The following is a 25082-nucleotide window of genomic DNA, read 5'->3' as shown; positions in this document are numbered from 1 at the left end:
AAGGAAAGCTTGTGTGTGTGTGTGAGAAGGGGCTATTTTAAGAGATGGCTTTCCGGCAGGTGAGAATACTGAAAAAACCTTTCATGAACAAACAGTCGCTTGAGAAGTAATAAGGAGGTGAGTCATAAGAAGGAAGTACTCAATGCAGGGGTGTAAGAGAAAGAAACACTTAAAATGTAGTAAATGGTATCTGTACCAGTTTAAACAGAAATGCACAGTTGTCTATTAAGAAAGAAGGTAAGCTATATATAGATCGTAAATCTAAATGTGTACTACTTACTTAACCCCGCCCCCTTCCTGCTGTCATATAAATACAGATGCGACACAAGGAGAGTTTAGAGCTCACATGCTTTTCTCTAAGGAAAGTCTTAGAGTGGATCATATTTAATTCTTCTCACCAGTACGATATTTCTTCTGAGGATTGATGTTCAGAACAAAAAGCTTTCTCAAGTGTCTCCCTTCCATGCAAGGTAAGTTTTACCTTACACATATCTTAATTACTTTAATGAAACAAACAAATAAAATAATAATATCTGATAAAATACAATATCTGAAAAATTTATTTTATTTCACATAGTTGCTAAGGCATCGTTTCTCATTTAATTTTGTTTTTAAATAATCAAAATTGTTTTTTTTTGGAACACAAAATAAAATATTGTAAAGAATGAGGGTAACAAAACAGCTGATGGTAGCCATTGACTTCCATGGTATTTTTTCCCATACTATGGAAGTCAATGGCTACCGCCAGCTGTTTGTGTTTACAAACATTCTTCAAAATATCTTCTTTTGTGTTCAACAAATACAGGTCTGGAATAACATTTTTGTTTTGGAGAACTATGCCTTAAAACAAAATAAAATTAGCAAGCATAAACTAATAAATATGACAAAAACACAACACATTACTAAAACATTAACTAAATTAAAATAAAAATGAAAAAAATTAAATCTAATTCACAATATTAACAAAACTATATCATTATACTGAAATAACACACACAAGCCTATTACTTATATATTGACCTTAGACCTAAATGTTTATATATAATACATCTAAACTTATTATAAATTGTATGCAATTTACATCTCTAGGTCATACCATTATGGAAGTGGCTGTTTTGCTGTTGCTGACTATACCGATGAGCACAACCACACCAGTGAGACAGACACAGAGGTGTGTGCACTTTTAACACACACACACACACACACACTTCTTCTTATGCAGTCCATCGTTTTCGAAGATGACGTCACTTCTAGGATGCATTGTTGGGTATGCGCTGCTGTCGGCGGTGCCATTGAAGGTGGCTATAAAGCCCAATCCGAGAACCACATGTCCTGCCGCAGTCGGGGCATGTGAGTGCTGAATCTGAGGATGGGTGTAGTTGTGGCTGGGCGCGTTGGTGTCTGCGCTGGCGTAGCACAGTTCTGTGTTGGGTACGCTGTGATTCGATCAGCTGGGCCCCCAGAATACATGCAAAGCTCCATGCCTGGCGGTCGGCAGCAGTTGTTTCCAGGACTCCAGGGTTGATGCTGCAGTTTTTCAGGGTCGACTTGAGGTGGTCCTTGTAGCGACGCTTCTGACCCCCAGGTCTCCTGTTGGCTGCGTATATCTGCCCATAAAGGACCTGCTGGGGTAGGCGGTGGGAGGGCATGCGGATAATGCGTCCAACCCATCACAGTTGCTGCCTAGCAATGGTTGCCTCCATGCTGCTGGAGTTAGTGCGCTGTAGGATGTCCGCATGGGGGATTTTGTCTTTCCATGTGACACCTAGTATGAGGTGGAGGCATCTGATGTGAAAGCCCTCAAGGCACCCGATATGCCTGCGGTAGGGAGTCCAAGCTTCCGCACTGAACATCAGGGTGGAAACACAGACTGCCTGGTAGACGGCCGCTTTGGTGAAGGTACGGAGATCTTTATTAGCAAAGACTCGAGATCGAAGTCTACCAAAGGCAGAGGAGGCGAGGTTTATGCGTGCCTGGATCTCGTTGTCTATAAGACAGGTGGGTGTTAGGATACTTCCGAGGTAACAGAAGTGCTGAACAACCTTTACTGCTATGCCATGGATGTAGAATTCAGGTGTAAGGATGGGGGCCTAGGTCTGTGCAATGATCTTAGTCTTTTTGATGTTGACTCGTAGGCCACAAGCTTGGTAGACTGCGCATACAACATCCAGTGTGTGCTGCAGTGCAGGAGGGCTATGGGCTAAGAGGGCACAGACATCAGCGTATTGCAGTTCATGAATTGTGGTGGTGGTGGTCTTGGTGATGGCTTGCAGACGGCCAAGGTTAAAGAGGTTCCCGTCCAGACGAAACTGTAGGCAAACACCATCGTCGGGGCTGAGGGAATTGTGGGAGAGGAGGGTGACTGCTGCCAGGAAGAGATTGAAGATCACTGGAGCCAGTACACACCCCTGTTTCACTCCTACCTGCACAAGAAAGGAGGGGGATTGAGATGTACCCACAATCACACGAGCCTGCATGCCATCATGAAACTGTTGTAGGATTTCCAGAAACCTTGGAGGCACTCCAAACTTCTCCAGAATGACCCAAAGGACTTGGCGGTAATGGTGTCAAAAGCCTTTGCCAGGTCGATGAAGGCAATGAACAGATCTTTGTTCTGTTCTCTAGCCTTCTCCTGCAATTGGCGTAGAACAAAGATCATGTCGGAGGTGGACCGATCCTTTCTGAGGCCGCACTGTGACTCAGGAAGTATTCTCTCTGTGATGTGCTTAGTAAGACGAAACAGCATGACCTTTGTTAATACTTTCCCTGCCACAGAGAGCAGGGATATCCCACGACTGTTTCCACAGATGGACTTGTCACCCTTTTTCTTGTGGATAGTAACAACGTGAGAGTCTTTCCAGCCTTGTGGAACAGCTTTTTGTGCCCAAATTATCTGGATAAGTTGGTGGAGATTTTTGGTAAGCAGATACCCGCCTTTCTTTAGAGCCTCTGCAGGGATTCCATCAGGACCAGCAGACTTATTGTCCTTGAGACTTCGTACTGCTGCCAGGACTTCTGAGAATCTGGGAGGGTCATCTAGCTCACGCACAGGTGGGAGCTTTGGAAGGCGCTGCAGGACAGTGGGGTCAGCCGGATTGTATTGGTTAAGGAGGGTGTTAAAATGTTCAGCCCAACGCTCAAGAATTTCTTGTTTGTCCTTTTGCAGAATTGTGCCGTCTGCAGATCTGATAGGGGTGATTCTGCATTTTTGGGGTCCATATAGCGATTTTATTGCATCGTAAAAAGCTTGAGAGTTGTTGATGTCCGCATAACCTTGAATTTCATGGGCTTTCCTAAGCCACCAGTCATTCTCCATTATGCGAAGCACCTCAGCATGGATCTTACTCCAGTGCGAGCGTAGAGAGGGAGATTGTGGATTGGAGAGGTTGGCAGAGAGGGCTTTACGCTTCTCCTCCAGAAGATTGAGTATTTTAAGGGAGCTGTCGTCAAACCAGTCCTGGTGACGTTTAGAGGTGAAACCAATTGTATCGGAAGCGGCTTGTTGTATAGCTGAGCTAAGGTTAGCCCATGCACTTTCAGCTGTATTGCGTAGGGGATGAGTGATAGTGGAGGAAAGGTTATTAGCCAAGCAGCGACGGTACGATGCAGTGATGTCAGGAGATTTTAAAGCTTGAGCGTTGAGCCGTCTTGAGGGTTGTTGCCTGGCGTGTTGAGGTCGGACCTTTAGGTGTATCTTGGATCTGATCAGCCGATGGTCTGTCCAGCACTCCGCCCCACGCATTGCTCGGGTGATGGAGATTTCATGTAGATCTTGTTGCCGGGTTATAATGTAGTCCAGTAGGTGCCAGTGTTTTGATCTGGGGTGCATCCATGATGCTTTGAATTTATTTTTCATTTGGAAAGTTGTGTTGGTTATGACCAGTTTATGCTCAGAGCAGAGGGAGAGGAGTCGCAGGCCATTCCTGTTCATGTTGCCTAAACCATGTTTCCCGATTAACCCAGGCCAGAGCATGTTGCTGGTGCCTACTCTGGCATTGAAGTCTCCCAAAAGCATAAGTTTATCAGTGTGAGGAACTTTGTGAAGAGCTCTGTCAAGAGACTCGTAAAAGCCGTCTTTGATGATTTCTGCAGCATCCAGAGTTGGTGCATAAGTGCTTATCAAGGTTGCATAGCGACCCTTCGCAAGGGGAATGCGCCAAGTCATCAGCCGCTCACTGATTCCCACAGGAGACTCTGGGATGTTCTGTAGCAGTCTGCTTTCTAATAGCAAAACCTACAGTACTCCATATAGACGGCGTGTATCTTCTGGAAGGCCCTTCCAAAAGAAGGTGTATCCTTGCCCGACTTCTATCAGCGAGTCCTCTCCTGCGAGTCGGGTCTCACTCAAAGCTGCAATGTCTATGTTGTATTTGTTAAGCTTGCTCGCAACCAGGGCAGTGCGCCTGCAGGGTCGGTCAGTTCCAATCTGCACATCAAGAAGTGTGCGTACGTTCCATGTAGCCAAAATTAATAGTTACGATTTATATTTTCGACCGCGTAATGGGATGCCTTGACGACATCGGTGGGCCGCCCAGGAGTGTAGGGAATAGGCAATGTTTAGGTCACCTTTTCTAGACCCTCCCCCCGATTGGGGGTGAGCAGTGCGGACCCTGAAGAGGGCTGCTCAGTCACACAAGAAGCTACCGAAGGTGGACGCTGTTCCAAGCCATCCAAACAACGACCATCAGGCTTGTGCTGCCTCCGTGCAGGGCCCATGCTAAAGGCTGCCAGTCTGATCCAAGACCTGCCTCCGTCACATTTACCCTATCGCCGAAGGATTTGTACGGTGAAGTGATAGCATAAGCAGAGAGTGGATTAATGTGAAGAGAGAGGTGCGCAAACCCTGTCTCCACAGCTTCACTCCAGAATCCAATATCCAGTGGCAGGAGATGAACTCTAGACAACCAGATGGACGGTGGAGTTGCAGGGGGCTGCCAGGTCTCTGTCTGTTGAGCCTGCCTCTCGTGTGTCCCCAACGCGGCCTTGTTTTGAGGAGACGAAATGCTCACGGAAACCTACCCACAGAGCAGTGGAGGCAGCAGTCTTAGTTGATGGCGGACTGTACTCGCCATGTCGAGGAGTATCATTGGCATAAATGGAGTTTTTGCAACGGATCTAGTGATGCCACTCAACTAGTCCCTCCATACCTGATAGGCCTCCGCTGTTGGTCTACGACTACTTATTCGTCTGGGGACCACCGCATGGAGCCCCCAGCTTATTTCGTAGCTTACCTTCATATCTGAAGGAATGTCCATTATCCGCCACAGATGGACGTTGTTGGTAGCAGTCAGCTCTGCCCCAACCTTCTTCTTATGCAGTTGTTCTTATGCGCACACACACACACACACACACACACACACACACACACACACACACACACACACAGTATATTCACTGTCACATGTATTTTTAAACAGGACACAGACCGAAAGCCTCTTATTAGTGAAGAGCATACAGAGGTCAAGAGACGTGACCTTGATCGACACTGACAGAGAGACTCCATCAGTGGAGACCAAAACAACCAGAAGACCAGATTTAAACGCAGCTACTTCTCTGCTGCTACAAACCATCCTTCAAAATGCCAGAGAGTAAGTGAGAGCTAAACATGAAATAATATGAAAGAATATATACTACTGTTCAAACGTTCAGGGTCAGGCTGCATTTATTTGATCAGTAAAAACAGTAATACTGTGAAATATTATTACAATTTAAAATAACTATTTTCTGCATGAATACGTTTTAAAATGTAATTTATTCCTATGATCAAAGCTGGATTTTCAGCATCATTACTCCAGTCTTCAGTGTCACATGATCTTCAGAAATCATTTTAATATGCTAATTTAATGCTCAAGCAACATTTCTGATCATTATCAATGTTGAAAACAGTTGCTAAATATTTTTATGGAAACCCCGATACATGTTTTATTTTCCATTTTTATAAATGATCTTCCACAATTATGCTCAGACTGTCAGATTCATCTATATGCAGATGACACAGTTATGTATACATCCAGCTACGATATATCTAAGATTCAAACCTCACTTCAATTTGATTTTAATCTTATTCAAACATGGTTTTCTTCTAATTTACTTCTGCTGAATAAAAACAAGTCTTATAGCATGCTTTTTGCAACTAGATCTGCACTCCATAAGCAAAATAATTCTCTTCATGTTAAATTTGTGGATGGTACACCTCTAAAGAATGTTGAGGAGTTAAAATATCTAGGCCTTTGGCTCGACTCCCGACTTACCTTTAGAACTCATATAGATTCTATTGTAAAAAACATAAATTGTAGTTTAAGAATATTATACCGCTCAATTAATTGTTTTACAAAACAGATTAGATTAAAAATTATTACTCAACTATTATTGCCAATAATTGATTATGCGGATGTTGTTTATCAGAACACAGCTGATATCAATCTTAAACCTTTGAATGTGATTTATAATAGTATCTGCAGATTTGTTTTGAGGTGTCCATTTAGAACACATCACTGCCAAATGTATCAGTCATTGAATCTTCTTTCACTAAATTCTAGACGGCAGTTTCACTGGTTGCAGTTTGTTTAAAAATGCATTTTTTCAAACTATCCATCCTATTTGAAGCAATATTTGATTCCATACCAAACATCTTATAGACTAAGAGACATGGACCATCTTTTCTTTTCTGTACCAAAGATATCTAAGAAAGTGGGAGGAGAGCATTTAAATTTAAAGCCCCTTCTGATTGGAATGCTTTACCTAGGTCTTTTAGATCAATTTCCTCCTTCTACCAGTTTAATATGTCTCTTCTTAATCATTTGCATACCAGTTGCAACTGTTTTTCTTATGTTTGACATTAATATATTTGTTTACATGAATGACTCTAATTGTTTGTCTAATTTCTAATGGTTGAATTGTAAATGTTTCTTATAAATGTTTTCTGTCACTTTCTGTAAATTGAATACATTGTTGCTGCATAAAGAATCTTGTTCTTATGAATATGTTCTTTCAAACCCAAAACTTTTGAATAGTAGTGTACATACATAAATATAAACATATATATTGTGTTGTTTTCTTAGGATTTAAGTTAATTTCCAATATGATTTACACACATGGATTCAGATTTGTCTTGTCTCTCTGCAGAAGGCGAGCAGCCCAGAGAGGTTGTCAGCTTGGGACATGTCAAGTACACAACCTGGCGAGCAAGTTATACCGAATGGGTCAGACCAACGGAAAAGACGAATCGAAAAAGGCAAATGACCCAACAGGATATGGACGCTAAGAATACACATCACAGAGGAGCTTCTGCTCATTCTTCAGAGAACAGAATGTATTTGACTGGTACTGCTCAGGATGTTGCTATATATATATATATATATATATATATATATATATATATATATATATATATATATATATATATATATATATATATAAAGAGTTCAGATTAGTTAACTACTTGTATATTGCATTAACTAATTATATTGCACGTCTTTGATAGACTTTGTTTAAGATTCTCTTATTGTATAAATGCTATAATGTATTATATTTAAAAATGTACATAAAGTTGACAAAAGTATAATGAATAAATAACATTTAAGGTCTACAGTTTGTGTTGTCCAACAATATAACATAGTTATTTTGCTCTTGTGAATATAGAGGATATCATGGGGCTTTAAAGGAAAATAAATAGTGAATAGTCTACATAAATATTTAATTATTCAATTTATAAATAAATATATAAATAAATAAATAAACAATGAAATCGTTATGATTAAAAATAAAATTTACAAAAAGTGATGAGGGGAACATTTTAGGGCAAAAACAGTGTCACTAAGCCACACTCCCAGCTCTAATAAAAAAAAAATAGTTTTGTTCGTTAAATAATTAAATCTAAAATCACACAGGTGTATTCATTATACCCTATATATATATATATATATATATATATATATATATATTAATCAAAGAGACGTTGTACATTCAATCATGAATCATTATAGTGAGCAACAAGCAATGAGATAACTAGGTAACTATCAATGTATTTCGTTGACTGTGATTTCTGAAAAAAAAAAAAAAAAAAAAACCCTACACAGGAAAATTCTTTTGTGTAACGTGCATTGAACCGGATTCTGCTTCAGGCGAACACCATCTCGTCTTTTTTTCCTCTACTCACGTGCCTCTGCTCTGTAACCACACCCTGCGCTGGTTACACCTGATTTCTCAGGTAGCCTACACCGAGAGAGTCTCGAGCGATCCCGGACTTCCTCATTCATGGACGTCACGCGCTGCAGCAGCTGAGCGCTCTGAGGTGAAACTCACGACAAACAGCGACTTCATAAAATCCATAAACAAAGCAAGATGAATGAAAAGAGAGTTAAGGAAGCTGAGGAAGTTGTAGTGGCCGTGATGCCAAAACAAGATCTGGTAGGTCTGTCAGAACACTGCTTACTGCACCTGTACGTCCGGAGCACTACTTTTCCTTGATTTTGTGTTGTAACAAACATGATCCGGCCGTTTAATTCATTATGTTATTAATAATGCAAAGAAAGGCTTTTTGGAATTCGGCATCGCTTAGATTTAATGTTGGCAATGAGCAGGACTGCAGGGAGTTTCTCTAAAACAACAGACCATCTTGGGTTATTACAAGACTCTGCATGTGCGCTCGGCATGTGCCAGTGCTTCTTAGGTAGTGTCATTATTTGTCACATTTTTTCCAACTACAATGTAGGCTACATTTTACAGCGTAGTTACATTTGTTGTACTTTTTAAATGTACTGTAAGTGTTATGTTTGTGTGGTGGTCTTTGTTTTAAAAGGAGCATATTAAAACCTCTAGTTTACATATACAGTAATGTTAAAAATATATATTTTTGGGTAAACTGGGTAAAACATTATATTACATTTTATGGATTTTCTAATTCTAATCAACGTATACAATTTTAGTAGGTTGAATGTTACAATACACACAGACACACATGTTGGTTTTTATGGTTTACAGGGACTCTCCATCGGCATAATGGTATTTTCTATCACCCTACAATGAACTCTACCCCTCACAGGAAACTTTGTGCATTTTTAGATTTAAAAAAAAACAAAACAAAAACAAATACTCATTGTGTATGATTTGTAAGCCTTTTGATTTATGGGGACACCAAAAGTGTAAATCAGCTTGATGTTGACCAGAATGTCTAGACCAAATAAACAAGCGCACACACATCTTTTAATTTGAAGCTGGATCGTTCTTATAGTCTAAATAAGTGATGAGGTTATAAAGGGTAAACTGGTCTGGCTTGCTTTCGTGATGAATGGGCTGGGTGGGGACTTAATGATGAAATTTCAAGTGGAGTCGGGGTAAATTAAGCAGTTTAACTTATAGTTTTGTGACTTATGAAATCACATAGATAGCATGATAATATGTTACAATACGTTTTCATTTGTTAACATTAGTTAACGGCATTATTAGTTTGCATGGACTCACAATGAACAGTGCATCTTTATCTTTTCACCTCAAGTATGAATATTTCACCCAAAGGTCACCCAAAAATAAATAATTGCTGGCAATTTACTTTCTCCAACTAAAATGTAGATGAGTTTGTTTTTTCACTGGAGAAATGTAGCAGAGCATTAAATCACTTGCTCACCAATGGATGCTCTGCAGTGAATGGGTGCCATCAGAATGAGAGTCCAAATAGCTGATAAAAACATCACAATAATCCACACAACTCCTGTACATCAATTAACATCTTGTGAAGGGAAAAGCTGCATGTTTCTAAGAAACCAATTCACTGCAGTAGATTCACTGCTGAGCAAGTGATGCACTGCTTAATTTCTCCAAATATGTTTCGATAAAGAAACAAACTCATCTACATCTTTGGAGGCCTGAGTGTGAGTTAAATTTAAGCAAATTTTGGCGTGAATTAAAAAAAAATATATTGTTCATTGTTCATTTTTAACATTTATCCATACATTTTGAAAAATATAAAAGATGCAGTTCTTAATATTAATCAATGCACTGTGAACTACAGTGACATGAAAATAAAATGAACAACTTTGCTTCTACTAACATAAAAAAATTGTATGAAATACTTAAAGTATTTGCTCATTAGTTATTATTAGCTATTGCATTAACTAATGTTAATGAATGGAATGCTTCTGACAATTTATTGATTTTAGAGCTGGATTCCAAATTTATTGAAGAAGAGAGTGTGCACGACATTTGTGGAGGACTCTTTCAGGTAAGATCGTTGACTATTCAGTATTGAGTATCCAGTATCTCTTCTGTAGAACAGTCAGAGCACAAATCCTCCATCTGTTCTTTTGTAGCAATGGCGGTCGGTGTCAGTGTGGGGCCACGCGGGACTCCCATCCTTCAGTGGCCTTGGGCGATAACTTCAGCACGGCCATCGTCAGTCACTGGGACAGTATACAGCACTCCTCCGAGCAGCCCACAGATGCCTATGGAGAGCTGGAGTTTGCCGGGTCTGGCAAAAGACACAGCTATGTGAGTTCTTCGTGCATATGTTCAAATTAATGACACTGTGGCAGTAGTGAGGCTGGATGAATTGGGTTAGGGTTCTAAAATAAAAAGCTTATATAAAAAAATATATTAGTGATATGGATCGCATGGATAATAAAGAATTCAACTTTGGTAAACAAGTACAGAAAAATGTATACTAGTTCTGGCCAAAACTAGTATTTACTAGTACAGTACTAGAACAAACTAGTATTTTCACCAACTAAAAAATGGTTAAGTCAGTTGTTTCTTTCTTTTGATGTAGTTTGTCAGTAGGAAATATGAGTTCACTTTCTGTGATTCTCCATGGCATATCTGAAGTACTGTAGAAGACCGCAGTTCTTGGGGGCCTTTCACATATCGCGTCTTTTGCGTGCTCAAGTTCGTTATTTCCAATGTAGGCGCGCGGTATGCGCGCTCATAATGGAAGCAATGCGGTCGCGATGCGCACGCGATGCGATGCGCCCGTTTTTTCCAGGCGTGTCCGCACTGCATCGAGTTAAAAACATCTGAAACAAGCGCACCGCTGGTCATGTGACAAGAACTAAACGTTCAGCTTCATCCTTTCCCATAACAACGTTGAAAGCTCAGCCAAGATGAAGGAACAGCTGATCATAGCTGTATATGGATTGCCATTTTGAAATAAATTTAGTAGCAAAGCTACTAAAAGCGATTTTTCGTGCGGCAAATCCATTTATCCTTTGCTGAAATTTCCGCATCTTCATGGAGATAGCGCGTCATTGTTGCTTAGCAACGGCAGACGCCTGAGGGGCGCAACTGCCTGAGCACTTTGGAAAGAAGGAGAAAGCGGCGCGCCTAGCGTTTTCCACGCGTTTTCAGGCTCGATATGTGAACGGCCCCTTATTCATTCATTATTTTTTGCTTGCATACATCTTCAAATATGCCGCAGAGAATCACAGAAAGTGACCAAATTAGGTTTTATTGTGAACTCTTTTTTTTTTTTGCAAAATTCGAATATCATTTTTATTTATCGAATAATTAGAGCAGAACGAATATTCGAATGTTCGACTATCCGTGCACACCCCTAGTCCAGAAAGGTAAGAAAAACATAATCAAAGTAGTTCATGTGACATCAGAGGGTCAGTTAGAATTTTTTGAAGCATCGAAAATACATTTTGGTCCAAATATAGCAAAACTATGACTTTATTCAGCATTGTCTTCTCTTCCGTGTCTGTTGTGAGAGAGAGTTCAAAACAAAACAGTTTGTGATATCCTTTTCGCGAACGAATCATTCGATGTAACCAGATCTTTTTGGCCCAGTTCACCAAATCGAACTGAATCGTTTTAAACGGTTTGCGTCTCCAATACGCATTAATCCACAAATGACTTAAGCTGTTAACTTTTTTAATGTGGCTGACACTCCCTCTGAGTACAAACAAACCAATATCCCAGAGTAATTCATTTACTCAGACAGTACACTGACTTAACTGCTGTGAAGAGAGAACTGAAGATGAACACAGAGCCGAGCCAGATAACGAACAATAGACTGACTCGTTCACGAGTCAAGAACCGGTTGGATGGGTGTTCATCTTCAGTTCTCTCTTCAAAGCAGTTCAGTCAGTGTACTGTTTGAGTACATGAATTACTCCGGGATATTGGTTTGTTTTAACTCGGGGGTGTCAGCCACATTAAAAAAGTTAACAACTTAAGTCATTTGTGGATAAATGCGTATTGGAGACGCGAACCGTTTAAAACGATTCAGTTTGATTTGGTGAACTGGTTCAAAAAGATCCGGTTACATCGAATGATTCGTTTGAGAACCGGATATCACAAACTGCTTTGTTTTGAACTCTCTCTCACAACAGACACGGAAGAGAAGACAATGCTGAATAAAGTCGTAGTTTTTGCTATTTTTGGACCAAAATGTATTTTCAATGCTTCAAAAAATTCTAACTGACCCTCTGATGTCACATGGACTACTTTGATCATTCTTTTCTTACCTTTCTGGACATGGACAGTATACCATTCACACAGCTTCAATTGAGGGACTGAGAGCTCTCGGACTAAATTTAAAATATCTTAAACTGTGTTCCAAAGATAAGGTCTTGCAGGGTTTGGAACACATGAGGGTAAGTTAATAATTACATAATTTTGCTATTTGGGTGAACTATCCCTTTAAGATTCAGCCAATTTATTCAAATTACTGATTCATTCAGAAACAAAGCATTTGAATGTGTTAATGAGTGTATCATTGAATTATTTATTTAGCCAATTCATTAAAAAAGCTGATTCTTTCAATAAGTAAACACTGTCTATTGGTCAGAGATGCAAAACAGTGCTGTGATCTGTTTGGAACTATTTTCGCTTGAGCAAAATTGAACAAAAACAAGCAATATTATGTCTAAAATGTAAGTAATATATTGATTTAATGAACTTGTATAAAATTAGTTAATGTGTTCATGCATCTGCAGAAAAATGGCACTCTTTGTGTGATAAACATTAGATTAAGTTACCTAGGCCTATGTTACATGAAATTATATAAATATAAAAAGCATACAGAAGCATTTTTGCCATCTACAATTTAGGATGCCTGGAATTTTGAGTTTTAATAGACTAATAAATCAATGTACATGCACTCTTGTATCATTTGGTGATATAGACTACTTGATAACGTCAGATGGCACAACATTACTACAACAATTACCATAATATCGCTGTCAGGGATCGGCAAGAAATGGGACCCAAATGCAGAATGAGCAGACAAGGGTATTTTATTAACAAAACGTAGACTGGAAAAGCTGGGGGAATTTGCAGTGAAACAGTTCAAACAGATGGGCAGGGCAGACAACAATACGAGCAGGAGGGATGACCACTGCGACAGTCTGAGATGACCACGGGCTCAAGCACAGAGTAGGCAGCTCCAGAGGAAGGGCCAGGCAGACACAGGAAACCCCTAGCTTCAAGTGAAACTCTGTCACCAGTCTAGTCGCCAGGTAGAGACTCACGAGACCAGAGACTTGACACGTGAGAGAGGTCAGCTGCTTCCAGACAGTGGGGTTCAGTGGCCAGGAAATCTGAGTGTGGGCAAGACAGGACAATACACAAAAAACAAGCAACACTCAAAACAGACAATTGAAAACAAAATTAGCATGAAGCAAAAGAAAACCAAAGCTATCCAAAGATATAATCCAAGAGTAAGAACAAAAAACCAAAATCCAAAACTGGAATCACTTAAACAAGAATAGATGAAAATCTAAATCAAATGAGAAACAAAACTAGATTAGAATACACAAAAAATCTCTTTTCCTTTCTTTTAAACTAGACAAAACTAAAGACCATGAAGGATATAAATAACTAGATAAGAGATCAAAAATGATCAAGCTCAAAGGGATAAATTCTGGACCAAGAGACAAGTAAACACCAAAATCGAACCAGCAGAGACACAAGGAAAGAGAACCCAATATATAGAGCAGTACACATGAGGATCAGGTGAAAACAATCAAGCAGACAAGGGCTAAACAAGGGGGCGTGACCAGGGGTAACAAGGAGGTGGGACAAGAGGAGCACGTGGCAGATACGAACAAAGACAGAACCATGTGCTTAGACACAAAACAAACAAAGAAACATGGAATAGAGACAATATGGACAGGACTGTCAGGGCAGGATCCTGACAGTACCCTCCCCCCACACTGGGCAAAACAGTACAGGGAGGTACCAACTGGGGGGGCGGGTTGGGAACAAAACTTGGAACTCCAAGGTAGCCAGGAAACCTAAGGGGTGGGACTGGGAGGGAGGAAAATAATCCTGGGGAATAGTTTGAGGTGGACCAGGGAGGTTCTGGCTTATGGGATCCTAAGGACTAGCTAATAGAGTGGGTGGCATAGCGATCTTGTTGGTTGTCCTTCTTGGGAGGTGGACTTGTTTTACTGGAGGAGCCTTGGAAGTAGCCTTTATGGCCTCTGGGGCCAACTCTTGATGCGTGAAGGGCCTTGGGACAAACTCGGGTGCCATGACCACATGGGCAGAGAGGGTGCATCCTTGGGAAAATAGTTCCGGAGATGCAAGAATGGATTCCGATACGGACTTAGAAGCACTCTCCAGGGCTGCAGTGGCGGATTCTAGAGGCTCCTGGACCGGCGCAGACTCTGGGGCTGGCACAGACACTGGAATGGGCTCAGAGGTTGGAGCTGACACGGGCTCAGGGGGTGCCATCTCAACAGCAAGCTCTGGAAACATGACATGACTTACATGATTGCCCCTCTTGGGCATGACAGGATTAACCGGTGGTTCAGGTGAAGTTACATAGACAGTCACAGATTCCTTCTCTAGGGGAGAGACAACTGGTGAAGTGGGCAGCTTAGGGTGTGGTTCCACCAGGTTACATACTTTTGGGACCACTAGATATTGGACCACCTGACTAGGGTCCGCCTGGATAACAGGACTAGGGACATTCTGAGTCTGGTCTTCCAAGACCACTGGAGGTAGGGCATCCTGACTTGAGAAATCCTGGACCTCTGGACTTGGGGTCTCATGGCTTAAGCCCTCCTGGACCAGAGGACTGGCGACCTCCTGGGAGGGAATGTCGAACTGCATAACACAGGCCCTCATTTGATTCGGTTTCTGGGGGCACAGCAGTGTGTTATCGGCTGCCTCTGAATTGACTGCATTTAACTTAACCCCCTTAAAAATTATGGTTGCTGACTTGGCCACCTCTGGGATGAAAGGCCCCATCTTTACTATCTTTGAAACAGTAGGATCTGACTTGATTGGCTCTGGAATGTCTGGGGCGGGCTGAATTGGCTCTGGAATGCCTGTGGCAGGCTGGATTAGCTCTGGAATAACTAGAGCGGACTTGACTGACTCTGAGACAGATGCAGCATTCTGGGCTGCACTCTTCCTTCTTGCCCTATGCTTCCTTGGAGTCAGAAGATGATCTGGGACTTGACTCAGTGAGGGTAAGAGAGCAGGTTGGTCTCTGCAATCTGGCTCTAGAATGACTGGAGAAGACTGGACAGACTGGACGGATTGGTTCCTGACCGTATACCTCTGGACCCACTGAATACAGGACCAACTGAGTCTGGTCCTCCTGGACCAATGGGTTAGAGCTCTCCTGACACTGGTCCTCCTGGACCACTGGGTTCAGGGGCACCTGACTAGGACCCTCCCGGGTCAATGGACTGGCAAACTCTGGACTCAGGCCCTCTTGGCGCAATGTGCTTGGAACCTCTGAAAGAGGAGCGTTTGGCTGCACAATGGGTGCCCTCCTCTTACATCTTTGGGGGCTCAAATGTGCATGACACAAGGAAAGAGAACCCAATATATAGAGCAGTACACATGAGGATCAGGTGAAAACAATCAAGAAGACAAGGGCTAAACAAGGGGGCATGACCAGGGGTAACAAGGAGGTGGGACAAGAGGAGCACGTGGCAGACACGAACAAAGACAGAATCATGTGCTTAGACACAAAACAAACAAAGAAACATGGAACAGAGACAATATGGACTAGACTGTCAGGGCAGGATCCTGACAATCGCAGACGATGCTGTATCGCACACCCCTGACTCGACTTGAGTGGGAAATGAAATCACTAGGGTTGGGTATCGATTGGGTTTTTTACGATAACGGTGCCATTTCGATACTTTTAAAACGGTACCGGTGCCTGAATCAATACGTAAAAAAAAGAGCCACAAAAAATTATGGATAACATTAAAGAACATTTAAAAAATATTTTAAAATAAATCCATAGCTTTCACATGCTCCTTGGATGCGCTCTTTTCCCAAGTTGTGCTTCCCTTACTCTAAGGCTAATAAATGTATTTTATGATCTGGGTAATTGTTTAATACAAAACCACACATTATGTTTCTACTGTTTCTCTGTCAATCAGACAGCTAAAATTAGTGCTGTCTGTCACTGTCTTTAATCAGTTCTGTGAATGACTCTATGTACAGTCTTAGGCACATTAGTATTTTCACCCCAAAAAAGCGTTTTAAGCCAGTTATTTATATATTTTGCTGTATTAATTAACTTGAGATTCGATAATGATGAGATCAGATCTCCATATGGAGCACCGGCTGTTTTCAGACTGCTTGTGCATTTAAAAATCTAAATCTCACTAGATTATTATTAAAATGAATGGCAAAATTAATGTTTGGAAATGTAAACTGATATTTCCTTCTGACACACTACAGCAAAAAATATAAATAATGTCCGAACACCATTCTTTTGGGTGAAAATACTAACGTGCCTAAGACTTTTGCACAGTAGTGCATGTATAAAGTATAATTAAATTATAATCAAAGTATGCGTTCATATGTATTAAGGGCTAGATTTTCACTGGAGGAAAAAGCTGTGGTGTGATGAACAGTGAATGGAGCAAATACTTTACAGTAGATGGAAAACCGATTGCTTCCCCATTACCTTTTGTAAACTGTATTTATGACAAAGAACTGCATAGATACAGATATTCTAACAATCTGTCATTAAACACACCTTGTGTCCTCGGTTTCTGTTTGAGTCCACTCGTGCTGCTCCGTCGCGGTCTGCGGATTGAAGAGCACGCTGAAAGATGGGGAGGAGACAGGTCTGCCGCTGAAATTGAAGAAGACTAACTCAGAGGCGACCGCAAATTTGTGTACAGATTATGGAGCTAAATGCTATAGCCCCGCAAAAAAAGCATAGCGACGCCCATGCTTCTTGTGTACATTTCTTAGAACCAGGACAAATATTTTGGACAAATATTTCAATCAATCGCTCAGGCATTTAAGAGACACTGAAATGAGGCACCAAAATCTACATTTTGATTCGGTTCAGTGCATACCGGTTCCATAGGTACCATATTGGCACCGGGTTTCAGTACCTAGAAAACACCCGATTGTGCATGTCAATTACTTGTTTTTTTAGGAGTGTAACTTGCAAACGCCAGACTACTATTTGTCAAACCCAGGAACTTGAGCTGCATCGAGAAACATTTTGGGAACACCCCTGCTTGACCACTTTCTGAAGCATATGTAAAATCAGTCCAAATTAGCTGCAAGACGTCACAAGCGGGGTAACGTGAGCAACCAGGAAGTATAATAGTGCATCTGGCAGAGCACAAGTTTCTGTAGTTCTCTGTGTGTGTGTCAGTATTATTTACTGTTGTCTGTCAGTCCACAAGCATATTATGTCAAAATCAATCTCTTAAGTCCCAACTCTACATCTAAACTTGGTTGTGTTACTCCCTACCCACGATATCTGGCAGCGGGCGATACAGACGCTGATTGTCATGACTGTGAGTTGCTCTTGCTCTGTGCGCTCTCACCAGGGCTGTGTTTGATGAGATGGCTGAGGCACAGCAAAGACTTTTGGGGATCTCAAGTGGATTAAGCCGAGTGATCCTAGATGGGCTCATCCTTTCCTCGGTCTTCACCCTGTAGATTCATGGCTCCCTCTAAAGGGGTTTGGAAACCTGTGCTGTGGTTTCTTCCCACTGGAGAGAGAGTGCCAATGGTGGAGTCTGGCGCATGTTTGCACAGCATGGCTATGTTACAAGCATACCAGGCTGACCAGCTCAAAGAACTGGATGACAGGGGGGAGGAGGAATCTCACGTGGTAGCCGAACTGCGTTAGGCCACATATTTGTCCCTCTTAGCCACCAAAGAATTGGGCAGAACCAATGGCCGTTCAATGGCAGCAATGGTGGCAATGGAGCGGCATCTTTGGTTGAATATGTCGGATATGCAAGATAAGGACAGATTCTTCCTCCTAGACACCCTGCTCCCACCCTCTGGCCTTTTTGGTGATGCAGTCAACACTGTCGTTTAGAGGTTTCAAGAGGCAAGGAAGAAAGCGGCGACATTCCAACGTCCTCCCTCGTCGCTCCAAGGCCCATTCGGCTGCTGAAGCTCCTCATATCGCCAGTCTAAAAAACAGAGCGTTGCAACACGCACCCCTTCACTGTAAGAATGGGGGTTGGGGTGAGGCTTTCAGTCAGGGTCTTCTAGACTGAATAAACAGAACTGCGGACCATTATTTTTTCAAAGACCTCGACTAAGCAGTCCTGACTCCACCATCGTCATGTCCCTGAGGGCAGCCCCACCTGGGGAGAAAAGATAACACCTCAGTATATGGTGCCTTATCCTCCTTAGTGCCCTCACAGAGATTTACTGATACTCCTGTCACCCTCAATGCTTCAGGGCTCAGTGAGCTCCGACGAGTGAATTTCCCATCTGCCGCCCGGCGATGGTATAGCACGGGAGTGCTCGTCCCCTCAAGTGAGGGTGCTACAGCAGTCAGGTCGGTCCGTTTGGTGCTGGCCATCTGCTTCAGGGAACTGCTCCCCTAATAATACCAGGGGCCAGCCTTGAGAGGCTTGTTCCCTTAAGTAGATTTTTTGGCAGCGTGGAAACTTCTGTCAAACGTCTCAAACTGGGTCCTGCAGATTGTAGAGAGATGCTACAGAATCCAGTTCGGTTCTCGTCCGGCTCGTTTCAATGGGGTCATTTCCACGCTAGTTTGCCCCAAGCTGTCCCTGAGGTTTGCTTTGGCCTGTCACTCTCACCCCGCATTTTCACGAAGTGTGTGGACGCTGCTCTGGCTCCTCTGCAACTCCAGGGCATTTGCACACTCAGTTACATTGACGATTGGTTGATGATAGCTCAATCGGAGCAGATGGCGGCTCAGCATCAAGATTTCATCCTCACCCATATGAAAGAGCTGGGGTTAAGACTAAATGCCAAGAAAAGTGTGCTTTCTCCACTACAGAGAACCACTTATTTAGGCGTGGTGTGGGATTCGACCACAATGCAGGCACAATTTTCGTTGTGTAATGCTAATGACAGATGCCTCTCTCGTGCGCTGGGGGGCAGTCATGAGTGGCCGCTCTGTACAGGGTCTGTGGGAAGGCCATCATCTGACGTGGCACATAAACTTCCTGGAGATGCTGGCCATATTCAAGGTCTGAGACTTCCTTCCACATCTGTGGTCTCCTACATCAGTTGGCAGTAGTGTTGTCACGGTACCGAAATGTCAGTATTTGGTACCAGTGCCAGTGGAAATACACAGTTCTCGGTACCAATTACGGTACCAAAGCAAAACACAATACACATTAAAAAAACACTTTTTATCACTAAAAATAAAACCAATGCAATTCTTTATACTTATTTAGAATTGTGTTTAAAGTTTTTCTACAAGTAATATAATTATGAAAAACAGTAAACAAGTTTCCCAATTAAATTTTTCTTTTAATTAATGAAATTAAAACACATTTTATTTTTTGGTAAATAAAGGGGTTTTGCTATTAAAATTAAAACACGGAAGAAATATTGTGTGATTTATTTCTTAAAAAAATAGTTTTATTAATTTTTTCAACAGTAGTAGCAGTATCACATACATTCTACTAAATAATAGTAATATTTCTAGCACAATGCCTTTATGTAAAAATAAACTTTTATTTTGACGGTTGCCGTGAATACCTTTAAACTGACACTGATTTTACTCAAATGAAATGGTAAAATGCTTGTAAAGTGACTCAGAACAGTTCTGTTGATGTTGTTTATGTATTTATGTCCTCATTGAGACTGCAGATGCTGAAATTACTACAAGCATCACATGCTTTAGTCTATGTAGTAAACAAACTTGCACGTCTCTGCCATTCATTCATTCACACAGAGAACATGCAGGATTCATATTTCAACCAACTTTTGCGGCTTAACATTTACAGATACTGGTCCATATGTAGATTTGATTTGATTAATTTATGCTAACTTTGACAAATTCCAAGACTGTCCATATTAAAATGTAAGTTAAATTTTCATGACTGGATTTTGAGATTCCGTTCGCGTTTTCTGCTTTGTGGAAATCATATCGCTGTATGCGTCAAGAACCGGGTCGACCGGGTACTCGGTACCGTGACATTTTAATTTTTTTAGTACCGACTTGGTACCGAAGTACCGGGTCTTTTGACAACACTAGTTGGCAAGGTGCGTCGGTGTTCCTGCCCCTTGTACAAGCTGCTGCGCCAGACCCATTTATGAGCTCAGGGGTAGTTCCTCTCACTAAGAGCAGTCTACATTTGGATGTCATGGCGCAGACAAGAGCCCTAACAATATGTCGTTTAGCCGATATGAGCATGTTGCCTATATATCGTTATCATTAAATATGCCATAGATATGCCATCCAAAAAGAATTTTTACAGAACATATAATGCAGATCCTATGCTTCTGAGTGGTGTTATTACTTAGTGTATCCAGCAGAGTGCGCTCCATTATTTGCTACTGACCCAGGTCACAGTAGTGTAGAGCAGTGTTAATTTCGTTGACTAAATATTTTCATCATTATTTTCATTACGAATATATTTTTGTGGACGAAAACTAAACGAAAACTAAAAAAGAAGTCACTGATGGAGACTAAAACTATGACTAAATTGATTATAAAATCGTGTTACTTTTTTATCCACCTAGCTGCCTACTTATTTACTTTAAATTAAAAATGTTTGAACTTATTGTTCAGCTCAGCTGTAAGCTTTAAGGTCCTGGACCTAACTTTATTTTTCTTTTATTGATTGTGAATTGGCAGCTAGTTATTGTTTACATTATCATGACACTGTTTGTTGCTGCATAAAAGCTTTTGAATTGAAATAAAGACACAGTTGTGTTGAAATAAAGTTGAATTTTGGTTAAGTTTGTTTCCTATACCAGCGGTAAACATATGTCTAGTAAATCTGTTATTGATTTTAGTCTTATTTTAGTTGACTAAAATTGCTTGGTATTTTAGTCGACTAAAATAAGACTAAAATCAATAACAGATTTACTAGATTCAAACAAACAAATTCAAACAAATCAGATGACTAAATCTTGAATAAAACTAAAAATAATTATAGTCAAAAGACTAAGACTAAAACTAAATTAAAATTTTGTGTCAAAATTAACACTGGTGTAGAGATGTGTAGATGAGCTCAAACTTCACCTGAGTCTGGTATTTCAAATGAACCATTCTTCACCCCCGCCCGGAGTTGTGGAAGCTGTGGACGTGGCCCCTGAGGGGGCATAGCTCCTAGCATCTGGTCTCTCAACTGAGGTTGTTGAGACTATATCCAGTCCAGAGCTCCCACCACAAGGAAACAGTACACCGTGAAGTGGAAGCCTCTCACTTCTTTGTGCTGACAGCGACTGCAAGACCCAGTCAACTGCCCAATCGGTACAATTCTGGAGTTCCTGCAGGAGAGATACTCCGCAGGGTTATCTCCTTCCACTCTGAAGGTATATTTGGGGACCCTTAGCTGCTTACCATGCCCTTCTTGTTGGTCAGTCATTGGGAAGACACCAACTTGTCACTCGTTCCTCCATGGCACCTTGAGGCTGAGGCCAGTACAGGGCACTAAGGTGCCCTCATGGAACCTGGCAGTGGTGCTGTTGGGCTTGTGCAATGCCCCCTTTGAATCATAGGAGAAATTCCAGTCAAGTTTCTCATGCTCAAGACTATTTTTCTCCTACTATTTCCTCACTTCAGATCAGGGATCTTCAGGCACTTTCTGTTTCGGTTTCTGGTTAGGGCCTTCCTTTATCTAAGGGTTGGGTATGTCCCTAAGGTACCCACTTCTTCGCCAGGGCCTATAGTACTTCAGACATTCTGTCCTCCTCCATTCCAGGAAGTAGGCAAAGAAAGGCTTATTTTGCTCTGTCCAGTTCGATAACTGGCACTCATACACACAGAGCTGCCCCATGGCATAAGGCAGATCAGCTCTTGGTTTGCTTTGGTCCACCCAAGAAAGGATCTCCGGCGACCAAACACACTATGAGTAGTTGGGTGGTCGAGACAGTCTCACAAGCCTTTGAGTCCTTTGGCTTCCCATCACCTATGGTGGTCAGAGTGCAAACGACCAGGAGTAAGGAGGTCTCCAAGTCTTTCAGCTTGGGTGTGGAATTGCAGGACATTTGTGCTGCGGCGGGCTGGTCCTCTCCACACACTTTTATCGACTTCTATAACCTAGACCTAGCATCTACCCCAGGGTCCCAAGTGCTCTCTTCGTGATGTACTTAAGAGATACACACAGAGACAGGGACATGTTAGTAAGGTGTAGTGGGTATTCTCGTTCCCAAAGCGTTTCTTGACGCAGCTCCAGTTTCTGAAGGGGAAAATCTCCAGGTTATGTATGTAACCATGGTTCCCTGAGGGAATGAGACGCTGCATCTCTTTGCCATACTCCTAGCTTCCTTGCAGATGCTACTTCATTCGAAGCTAACATGCGCTCTGCTGGATGAGCTTTTAAACTTCCTGGTAGCTCAGGTCACCATGCTTGTGGCATCTCGCTGCTCCATTGGACTGATTTTACATGTGCTTCAGAACAAGGTCATTTCAAAACAAAGCATTTCTTGATGCAGTGTCTTGTTCCTAGGGCTGTCGCGATAACCGCAATATTGTAATACTGCACTATTGACAAGCAAACCGCAGAGTAAAGATAGCAACCGCAGAAACTGCGGCAACCGCGGCAACTGCAGTACTCAGTTTTTTTATGAGGCTGTGGCCTTGTTTTTTCAGTTTGTCACTGTGCATTCAATGTTAAATAAATTAATGATACGATATGGTTACATTTGTCATTTCCTCGCGAGCCGTTGTAACTTTATGGTGTTCCGTTTATTTTGAATAGGACGGCTGAAACGATGGCAGGCGCAGGCGCCCAAAACCTAATGTCACGTCACCAGTTTGAAAAACATTTTGGCTTTCAACCCAATGAAAAGGGTGAGCCTTGAGTTCCTGTGACACGCGGCAATACATTTTATTTGAGGTGTCTTCTCGCTAACTGTCATCCAGCTATTGAAGCGCAGCTGCCCCCTCAAGCATCAGGTAGCAGAGCAACATCAAAAAGAATGGCTAAGACCGGTACCGGCCAACAATTAGGAGTAGCTGAAGCCTTTGCGAAATCTGTAAAATACAGCCATGAAAGAAACAGGCATAAATGCCTTACAACCGTTGTAACACAGTATCTAGTTCGGGACATGGTTCCATTCAACACGGTGTAGAAACCTGAGATGCTTAAAAAATTTGATAAGCAGTACGAATTGCCGAGCAAAACATATTTTTAAGAAACTGCTGTGCCGAAAATGTACAGCAGGGTAAAGAGATTGATCAAAAGCGAGCTTATGATTGTCGATTACTTTTCTGCCGCAACCGATATGTGGTCAAGTGTCAATATGACTCCTTATATGAGTCTAACGGTTCATTATCTCAGCATGGAATGGATTCTTAAATCACGTTGCCTCAAAACAGTGTTTATGCCCGAAAACCACACGTTTGACAATATTTCGGATGCTCTCTGGCACGCATTTGAAGAGTGGTCCCTGGATGAGAATAAGCTGGCCTGTATCACTACCGACAACGAGGCCAACATCGTTGCAGTAGTCAAAAAGTTGTAGTGGCCGTGGCTGAACTGCTTTGGCCACAATTTACATTTGGCCATTACAAACACAATGGCGAGCGTAAAGGACCGCACAGTAAGCGCAATGGGCCTGTGTCACACATTGGTCAGTACATTTTTTCAGAGCTGGTTGAAGAGAAGAGACCTAACGAAAGCACAAGTGGAACTTCAAATTCCTCAGCATGGCCTCATACTGGTAAGTTATAAAATTTTAACTATTTGCTAACTTATTGATCATGTTATTAGGCAATAAATAAATAAATTAAACAATTTAACCTACTGTACTGTTACAATATCATAGGCCTACTTGTCTGTTGCTGGGTTTAATGTATTTATCATTTAAAATAAATATTTTGAAACAAATTATTTCAAAAGGTAAGATATTGAAGGAAAAACATTTAGGCTAACTTCAGCTCAATTTAACGTCCATATAGACCTATCTGTCAATGCAAAATTTAGCTTATTTAATATGCATTATTTTGCAGTTGGGATAATTTATATGTATTTTTTTGTTTAGTAAAAATATATTGAAACAAATAAATAATTTAAAATGTAGCCTAGTCTATAATTTATTTTGGTAGCCTACTTGGACGTTGTCCTTGGCTTATTTATTCAAAGATTTAACGGCCAATACTCTTTTTAGGACTGTGCTACAAGATGGGGCACCAAACAGAAAATGGTGGAAAGGGTTTTGGAGCAAATCCCGGCTATCAGAAGAGTTTTGGATTACCGGAGACACCAACATCTAAATCCAAGCTGGCAGGATATCGCTGTCCATGGGTCCGTGAATGCAGCACTGAAACCCGCAGCTGAGTTTACGGATCTGCTGTCTGGTGAAAGCTATGTTACAGTGTCTTCAGTCAAACCCATTCTGAAACTCCTGATAGAAGATATGCTTAAACCATCAAACGAGGATACCACCTTAACATCGGACATAAAGCGAAAAATGTGTAGTGTTCTACAGGGGAAGTATGAACCAGCTGCCTTACAAAAACTTTTGGCAAAGGCGTGTTGTTTAGATCCTCGATATAGGGGCGTTCATATCAATATCACGGAGAAAAAATCCAAACTCATCAGAGAGATGGTGGTAGTGGAGGACGAAGAGACCGCTTCCAGTGTGTCAGTGGTTGGAGATGAAGGGCAAGCGGTGGTGCCACCTGCAGCAAAGAAAAAGACTATTGGAGACCTGCTTTCAGTATTCTGTACCGATACCAGTGAAAATCAACGGTT

The 25082-nt window shown here is 41.6% G+C and overlaps 1 protein-coding gene across 4 annotated transcripts in view; it reads left to right on the top strand.

Annotated features, from left to right (window-relative positions):
* Positions 1-8179: 8179 nt before the first annotated feature.
* Positions 8180-25082, top strand: part of LOC132121972 (transient receptor potential cation channel subfamily M member 4-like) — a 100833-nt gene continuing 83930 nt past the window's right edge. The window contains exons 1-3 of one of the 4 annotated variants that reach the window (XM_059531746.1): positions 8180-8409; positions 10158-10219; positions 10308-10485. In XM_059531746.1, the coding sequence (XP_059387729.1) occupies positions 8344-8409; positions 10158-10219; positions 10308-10485 (306 nt within the window). In that variant the 5' untranslated portion in view covers positions 8180-8343. The remainder of the gene's footprint in view (positions 8410-10157; positions 10220-10307; positions 10486-25082) is intronic. The other 3 variants (XM_059531743.1, XM_059531747.1, XM_059531745.1) reach the window with 3 other exon arrangements.

Source organism: Carassius carassius, chromosome 40 (genome assembly GCF_963082965.1).
Source record: "Carassius carassius chromosome 40, fCarCar2.1, whole genome shotgun sequence".
NCBI classification, from domain to species: Eukaryota; Metazoa; Chordata; class Actinopteri; order Cypriniformes; family Cyprinidae; genus Carassius; species Carassius carassius.
The sequence above is the reverse complement of the archived record's forward strand: the minus strand, read 5'-3'. Positions and strand labels throughout refer to the sequence as shown.